Raw genomic sequence first — 9,280 nt, 5'->3', positions numbered from 1 at the left:
TATTTATTTATTTTTAGCTCCCACAAATAAGTGAGAACATGTGGTATTTCTCTTTCTGTGCCTGACTTGTTTATTGCAACACTATTTACAGTAGCCAAGAGTTGGAACCAGCCCAAATGTTCATCATCAGATGAGTGGATAAGGAAACTGTGGTGTATCTGCACAATGGAATTCTATTATAAAAAAGAATGAAATGCTCCTATTTGCAACAACATGGATGGACTTAGAGAAAATTATATTAAGTGAAAAAAGATTCAGAGTTTAAAATTTTATTTCTAATTGTATCAACTTTGATTTTGTATTTCAATAAAAATCTGGAACCTTCAGTTTTATTCCAGCCTTTACCATTATTATTACACTCTACCTTAATTTGTTTGAAGTCAGTGATGGGAAACCAAACACCAGTGGTAGAGTTCATTCTTCTTGGATTGACAAATGATGTCAGGCTTCAAGCTGTACTTTTCCTTTTTCTGCTACTAACTTATGTTTTAAGTATCATGGGAAACCTGACCATCATCATTCTGACCTTGCTTGATCATCACCTCCAGACTCCTATGTATTTCTTCCTCCGGAATTTTTCATTTTTGGAAATATCCTTTACTTCTGTCTTTGTTCCCAAAATGCTAGTCAATATTGGAACTGGAGACAAGACCATCTCCTTTGGCGGTTGTTTCACTCAGTATTTTTTTGCAATTCTTCTAGGAGCAACTGAATTTTACCTTCTAGCTGCCATGTCCTATGACCGCTATGTGGCCATTTGCAGACCCCTGCATTACACAGCTATGATGAGCAGGAGGCTTTGCATTCTACTTGTCCTATGTTCCTGGTTCTCTGGTTTTTTAGTTGTCATTGTGCCGCATATAATGACCCTCCAGCTGCCTTTCTGTGCATCCAACATCATCAATCACTATTGCTGTGACTATACTGTATTGTTGCATTTATCCTGTTCAGACACACATTTGATAGAAGTAATTGAGTTTGTCCTTGCTGCAGTGACCCTCATCTTCACCTTGATGCTTGTGATTCTTTCCTACATGTACATTATCAGGACCATTCTAAGAATCCCCTCTGCTCAGCAGAGAAGAAAAGCTTTTTCTACATGTTCTTCTCATATGATTGTGGTCTCACTTTCTTACGGAAGCTGTATCTTCATGTATATAAATCCTTCTGTTAAGGATTCAGAAACTTTTAATAAGGGAGTGGCTGTTTTAAATACCTCAGTTGCCCCTCTGTTGAACCCTTTCATCTATACTTTAAGGAATAAGCAAGTGAAAATAGCCTTCAAAGATATGGTCAATAAGATAACAATTTTTTCAAAAAAGTAAAACTATTTGAGGTTAATTATTAAAATAATAAATAAACCTTTAGACCATAGTTGTACATTATTAAATTTTAAATATATTTTCTGCATAGTATTATTGATTTTCCTATTTAAACACTAAAACAATAAAACTGCTTATTTAAGCCAATTTTACCATTTTACTGTTCTTAAAAATTTGCAGTTCTGTTTGGGTGTATGTGTATGATCTTACACTTCAGTGCTATTTTTCTTTATTTTTACCTCATTTTTAGAGAAAAGACTCAGAGGAAAGTCAGAATTGGGAATATGACTCTAATACTTTGTTGGGCCTTAAAAACTAATGCCACCTTAAGTGACAAGTGGATTAAGGTGGCAGCCTAAGAGGGCGCCGGGAGGAAGTAGGGTGGGAGTGTCTGCAGGAACCTTGACTTAGCCCTTATAGGCCGTGCTTGTGAACACTGCCTGATTGCAATAGATTGGCATTGAGACAGAACCTTTAAGGTGATTGGAGCATGTAAAAAACCTGCCTTTCCCATTTGCCTTTAAAAGCAAATGCTTGTGTGCTAATAAACGGAACTGCTTGGCAAAACCCCCGCAGCGTCTGAGTATCCTTTAACCGGCCGGTGGTGTGCTCACCTCTCTTCATGGCTCTCTTCCCCATTCTCCTTCCAAAGGGGACTGGAGGGAAAGAGGAATCCCGGGCCATTTGCTTGCCCACCAGAAGGAACGAGGCTAGGGCTGTACGGGTCGGCCAGCGGTGGACCCGACAATACTTTGTTTTTCACAACAGAATTTTTAAAACTATTTATTGTCATATGGTCTTCAACCTCTATATTTGTTACTTCATAATTAAATTCCTATACTTAAGATATTTACTTTAGCTTGCTCATAATAGCTTAAGTAAAATATTAGTGAATTTTTATAAAGTTGATTATTTTCAAATTTAAAATTAGGATTTAAAGAAGAGAAGTTCAACATGTGTTTATTTTAATATTGATGGGAAAATGCTAATGATGATTCATATGCAAATTAAACTCTGAGTGAATTCACGAAAGAGATAATGGGATGATTCAAGTTTAAGCTAATGAGAAATGTGTCTTTGTAGCAAATTTCTTATAATTTAGTGTTGTGCCTAACCATTGTTCTAGTTCTTATTTAATGGGAATATAAAGTAAAACTGTATTAATATTATCCATGGTGTTAATGACTTTATAGGCATAAATTATATTCCTTCTAAGTCTTTTTCTGTTCATATTAAACTGTGTTTATAATTTGACTTCCTTAGGCAGTGTCTCTATCACAAGTAAAAGTTGTTGTTTTCTAAACATTTTATATTCACATTAATTTTTTAGAATTCATAGACCAGATTTACAGATGGGTAATTTTTAAATTTAAATAGTCTACAGATATTTCTACTCCAATTCTTTCAATATACTGGTGAAGAAAAGTGAGTTCTAGAGATGTTAACAAACTTTTACTAAAGCATTTAGTTAATTAGTGCCAAATTTATACTCTTGAATTCTTTACTCATTTGTTGATTAATAATGTAGAATTTACTACTTAACAGAGATGCTAAAAAAATGTCCTGGGAAACTAAGGAGAAAAAAGATGTTTGAAAATGTAGAATTTGACAGTTTTTCTATACCTAGCCATAATTATATCAAAAACCACCGAAATATCTAATGCATAACTGATGTTAGCAAGTGAGTGAGTGAGTGAGTGAGTTACTTCGCTAGTGATTTAGACAGACAAATAATTGAGTCATTAGTTCACTCATTTATTTGTTTGTGGTTTTAAACACCATCAGCAGTACATCGATTATAGTAACCTAAAATATTCATCCTGTGATAGTTGGTCAATTTAAAAAGACAGATTAAAGAATTATATGCAGCTAGACATTTTATTGACAGAGATAATTTTTCTCAAAACACATGAACACATACACACAGAAACGCACAACATTTTAAAAGCCAATTCAAAGCAGTCTATTGAAACCCACCCAGACTTTTATCTGGAAGAAAACTGGTAGCTAATAAAACTTGCAGAAAAGATGCATTAGCATATCATTCTATCAACCTGAAATCCTTATTAACCAGAGATTCTATGATTCTACAAAACATAATAAATGATTATATGTAAGGCGCATTTCAATGTCCAAATTATTTAGGAAAAATATTAAAAAGTTGATTACCGGTTTTAATGTTAAATATTTCATTTTCAAGTCTTTGTAAATCAGCTTTCTATATTGAGTGCATAATCTTGTTATTCAGAGGTTTGAATGGCTAATGTACTCCTTTGTGAGACTATTTTCAGAGTTAATATTAACATGTCTGTATGATTCCAGAGTTTTTCTCAAATGCTTTCAACTTTGACTATATCTTGCAGCTCTGCTTTGCAAAGTGGTTTCTGTCAGAGTTCTAAGTCTTATTCCTTTTCTGTTCTGTTGAGCGAGGAAAGAGTTACTGTTTCACCAAGAATGCAGCTGTCTTAAATCCACGGTCTTTCAAGGCCACAAATTGGTCAATGACAGATTAGAGTGGTGGAGGTGGGGTGGGAGTGGGATATGGATCTCTTCAATATTTTCAAAGCATTGAAAGTTTGCTCCGATATATTACTCTTTCATGATGATTTCTTGTATTTTTAGGGGATCAGTTTCAAGAATTTTTCTAGTCTTCACATATTATATGTGATTCACATGCTTATGTATCCCTTTAAGAATAGCATTTTTCAAGTAAAAGTTCCCGCAGTTAAAATCGTTTATGTAAATTTGGTTCAGCCTGGTTAAGATTCAGTTGTTTTGTTAATAGGACATAATTTTTCCAGTGAGTGAAAGGAATTCATTATTTAAACTTTCATAAGTTCCAGGACACCTTCTTGTTTCTGTACTGACAATCCATAAATTCCCCAGTTTAAGTGTTGTTTTAAATGAGAGGCTGCTCATTTTGAGCTAATAGCTACACAGTTTAATTCCAGACTATCTTCAGAATGTATGGATAGACGCTATCTGGTCCTAAGGAGTATTCTTCATCTACCTAAAAAAAGGAACATGTTATTCACTCATTACTTTCTAAACTTATCACATCTAGTATACTACTTCAATGCATCCCTTAATCAAGTCATTCATTTCCCGAAGCTTCGTTAGAAAGTTGTCTAACTGAGCCTTGGTAGGGAAAGCATTTCTTACATAACTTTTTCAAGCAGTGCACAAAACTTTAGTGTGTGGGATTGCTTTGTGAAACTGCATCATCAGCATGAGTCAAATATTAAAGTCTAGTAACTGAAAATGAAAAAAAAAAAGGCTATATATCAGTCAGTTCCTCTTAGAGAGGAAAACAAATAGAAAATAATAATAGTAAAGACATCACCACAAGCAATACCATTTACTGGAAGATGTAGTAAAAAAAATTTTGCTTCCACCTTACTTCACTTGATAGTCAGTGTTTGCATAGTATCACAAATATTTAATGTAGTAACTTTAGAAAACTAACAGAATTGAAAAAATTTTTGTTATTACATATGTTGTCAGACTTGAATAATTTTCTTATTGAAATTTTAATGTTATGTAATAATACTTAAATTTGATAGAAGTTTAAATTTATTATTATATATCACAGCTTCTTTCAGAGATGTGATTTTAGCCCTTGATAAAATAACTGATTTTAACACTTGACCATTTGTCATTCAATAAAAATGTGATGTAAACAAGATGAGTCTTGTTGGCATTATAGTTACAATGCTGTGGCCTTCTATGAAATCTGGTGAAAGATTGAACATACTTGAGGAAAACGATTTAGAAAATGAAAGAGTAATATTTGAGTAGATGATGGCCAAAAGTTTTCTAAAAAGTGATAGAAGTTTTCAAGCTAAAAATTTGAGAAAGTCTGTTAATCCCTGAGTCAATTAAAATAGAAAAGCCAACCAACCAACCAACCAACCAACCAAAGAAAAAGTCTGGTAACATTGTGCTAAAACAACTGAAAATCTGTAGCAGGAAAAAAAAAAAAAAGTTAAAAGCAGATAAGAATCAGGGTGGGGAAATCCCAGGACACTGAGAGAAGTGATAGTGACAGGGAACAGTAACTGATTCTCTTAAGCCAATTAGAGTCTGAGTTGACTCAGGCTAGGTGGCAGGGTTTTTTTGTTGTTTGGATTTGCCTTGTTTTGTTTTTTTGTTTGTTTTACAGTTTCACTGTGTTATAATAAATGCACAATAAAGTGTAACCATTAAAGTGTATAACTGGAGGGGATTCAACATACGTATACATCTGTGAAACCACTATCAAAATCAAAAAGTAAATGTTTACATCAAAAGTTTTCTTGGGCACTCCGGCAATACAGCTTGTCTAAGTTGAACTACATTTCCAGGATTTTCCTCCCTGTTTTCTGTTGTGGTTTACATTATGGTGGACCACAAGAGAGATTCTTGTGGGATACAGTCACATGTCACTTAGCGATGGGATACATTCTGAAGAATGAGTTATTAGGCAATTTCACCATTGTGTGAACATCATAAAATGTACTTACACAGACCTAGATGGTATCGTCTTCTACTCACCTAGACTATGTAACATAGCCAGTATAATCTTAAGGGACCACCATAGTATATGCAGTCCTTCATTGACACAAATGTCATTTATGCCACCCATGACTGCATTTAGAAGATGGAGAGAGGCAGAAGCCATTTTGTAGCTCACATAGGTTGTTATTCATCTGCTGGCTTATTTTGCTGTCATTAGGCAGCAACCAAGCCTGCAACAATTTCACTTTCCCTTTTATCTTTTTTCAGCTTCTTCAACTCTAGATCTAGGTATGTATGCTTAGCTCTGTGACAATGTACCCTGTCTTCTGTAGGAGGCTAGTAAACTTGAGGTCAGAGTCAACAAGAACTAACACAGATTTCAGTTCCTCATGTAATTCTGCCCATGCTGTAAATTCTAGCTTGTTCTTGTTCTCCCCCACCTTACACCCATCCTCCCTGTCCATCTGCCTGTCCTGTGGACTTCAGGAATGTTCAGACAGTTCCCAGAATGCACAAGGTCAAAACCCTACAATAAACTTCTTATAAATCTATCTATGTACTGCCTCTCTATGTACTTTTCTATCTTCTTTCTATCTATCTCTGTCTATTCATCTATCTTTTATGAGCAGAATTGTTGAAACCCTATCCCCAATGTAATGGTATTTGGAGATTGTGCTTTGGGGAGATAGTTAGGTCATGAGGATTATTTTATTATTATTATTGTTGTTGTTGTTTTCATGGGATTACTGCCTATATAAGAAGAAACACAAAAGATCTGTCTCTCCCTCTCTGCCATGTGAAGATTTAGCAAAAAAAAGCTGTTTTCATGACAGGAAGAGGGCCCTGACCAAGAACCTAATTTGCCAGCACCTTGATCTTAAACTTTCTAGACTCCAGAAGTGTGAGAAATAAATGCCTGTTGTATAAGCCAACCAGTTTATGGTATTTTGTTGTACTAGCCTGAGCTGACTAAGACTCTAGGACTCTATGTGTTTATGTATATATCTATCTATCACCTCTCTATCTATGCTTGTATATTGACACTAAAAGTAATTTCAGAAGAACACAATCTTAAGGATGATTTAAAGGCATTAATGCCCCTGTTTCTAGTGGTCAAGCAGGCACTGGTGGTCCATTACAAACACCGGCAAAACTGTTACTCAAAACATTAGATTCAGAAAACTGTAATCAAGTATTTACAAAAGTTATAGCTCTGGGTGATGAAATTTTTGCTGTTAGAACAGTTTAGTCAAAATAATGAGTATAATGGGGTTGGTTGGTTGCTTATAATAGTGATAGAGAATGTGAAGAAAGAAAATATTGAGCTCAGAGCTTTAAATTTCCAGTTCAGTTTCTCCATAAAAGACCTGAATGCTTCTGTGATTGCTTTGAAAGAAACCCTTATCTCCTGTAGTTGGAGGGCCAAGATTTCTGAAACCAAACCACAGTCCAAACTTCTGTGTGGCAGAATTACAATGCAAACTGAATTCCTAAACCTTCTGGGTTTCTTTATTGAAGTTGGAGCATTGACTTGGAAAAAATGGGATCCTAACCATTGGAATGGACATTTGAATGGGGGAATTTACATAAATTCTGATAAACCTGGTGACATCGAACCCCTATATCTTGTCTTACACTTTTTAGGGTGAAGAATCAAGGTAAAATATAAAGATGCATCAGGTTGAATTTCTTGTTATGGGCCCACTTAGAATAGAATCCAGGTTTGACATTATAGCTTGATTAGCTGGGAATTTCTTTAATAATTTTCTTGATTGGTTGACTAAAATGTGGACCACATACACACTAAATGAAGTTGGAAGGCCTAAATTTTTTGGTGTACTGTGTAAGAAGGTATCAAGAAACTTAAGGAGACCGGGATGCTAGAGTGAATTTACACATTAAACCTGCTCATTCATCCCAACAGGATTCAGAGGACACACTTTTCACCACAGCTGTGATAAATATATTCTCTTAGGGAGCATCAGTATCGTTAAAGAGCCATGCAGTTTCTGTTCCCTTTAGGTAGTAAATCACACTGGGAATTGCTTCCACTTAACTGAGTTCCCTAAACACATTGAACATGGTGTGAACCTAGGGTATCAGAGGCCAAGTGGCAACACTTAACTAACTGCCAAATACAAGGTTGTAGTGGCTACTCTAACAGACAGCAGATCCACAGCGGTAATCAGAATAGTGTGATCCAGGGCCGAGCCCATGGCGCACTTGGGAGAGTGCAGCGCTGGGAGCGCAGCAGCGCTCCTGCCGTGGGTTCGGATCCTATATAGGGATGGCCGGTGCGCTCACTGGCTGAGCGCGGTGCAGCCTGTCACAAAAAGGACAAAAAAAAAAAAAAAGAATAGTGTGATCCACAGAGGTTTCCTGGTATTGCCTAGTTGATTATAGTGTCTTTACTATGAAAACACAGAGCAAGCTCACTCAAGTCTCTTTTTAATCTATATAAGCCAAAACACTCTGTGTATAGTAAACAGAGGTGTTTGAATCACCAAAAACATAGAGTGTGGCCCCTCTATTAACCCTCAGATTTGAGCTGGTTCATAGGTGCTGAGCCTTGAAAGAAGAGGATTCCAGCTTTTCTTGAGTAAAGATTATGCTACACTGGCAAGATTTGGGGACCCAAAGCCATTTACCAGTGTAACTGTACATTAAGGAAATAATCATACTTTTCAGGAATAACTAGACATTGGTTTCAAGCTGACATGAAACCCCAAAACTTTAATCTGCCAATTAGTGTTGGTTTGCCTCATATGGGGTGATTGAGATGTTCAGTCTCCCCTTTTATTAACAAATTATCCATATTTTAAAAGTAAAAAAAGAGGGAAAAGTACCTTTGGGGTTGAAAAGACCTAACTTGACCTGTTGCTGGCATGGACCTCTAATTGGGAACTGCCTGTGACCCCCTTTACAGGGGTGAGCTGGGACTTCCCTTTTGACAGAATGAGTAGTGGACATCCTTTTCCTTTCCAAGGCTTGGCAGGTCAGTCTTGGATCCATAGAGCAAGAACTCCTCACATGGGACACCATTTTGTTGCTTTGTCTCACATGGGATGACGGAGATGCAAAAAGGATTACTCAAAGCCAATTTCTCCTGAGCAGTGAGACACCCCAAAGGGGTTCATTTCCTAGAACCCTCAAAAGAGAGGCATTCTTCCTTAGGAAATTAACCCTGAACTGGGGTTCTGTCTCAGTAATTATTCTCCAGGCCAGAAAGTTACACAAAAAGAACATAGGTGGAGTTATAGTTAAGTATAGTTTAACAACAGAAGTTAGTAACATCAGTGAAATAACAAAGTGCCATTCCATAATGCAATTTGCAAAAGGTTAAGTTGATCCATCAAGAAAAGCTTGTTCTTAGCAAACACTGTATTTTCCTACAGCAGTTTCCTCAGTATTTTTACATAGCAATAAAGCAACTTTCATAACATATCAATCAGTAGGTTAAC

General features: G+C 36.0%; 1 protein-coding gene across 1 annotated transcript; it reads left to right on the top strand.

The window, feature by feature from the left end:
- Positions 1–386: 386 nt before the first annotated feature.
- Positions 387–1,325, top strand: LOC103610975 (olfactory receptor 2AP1-like). The gene has a single exon (XM_008595024.1). The coding sequence runs from the start codon at positions 387–389 to the stop codon at positions 1,323–1,325; it is 939 nt and encodes a 312-aa protein (XP_008593246.1).
- Positions 1,326–9,280: the final 7,955 nt, after the last annotated feature.

This window comes from Galeopterus variegatus, unplaced genomic scaffold, assembly GCF_000696425.1.
Source record: "Galeopterus variegatus unplaced genomic scaffold, G_variegatus-3.0.2 Scaffold12184, whole genome shotgun sequence".
Classification (NCBI taxonomy): Eukaryota; Metazoa; Chordata; class Mammalia; order Dermoptera; family Cynocephalidae; genus Galeopterus; species Galeopterus variegatus.
The sequence above is the reverse complement of the archived record's forward strand: the minus strand, read 5'-3'. Positions and strand labels throughout refer to the sequence as shown.

Bases quoted from the DNA above. Each gene is read 5' to 3' on its own strand.
- LOC103610975 (XM_008595024.1), top strand. From the start codon at position 387: ATGGGAAACCAAACACCAGTGGTAGAGTTCATTCTTCTTGGATTGACA.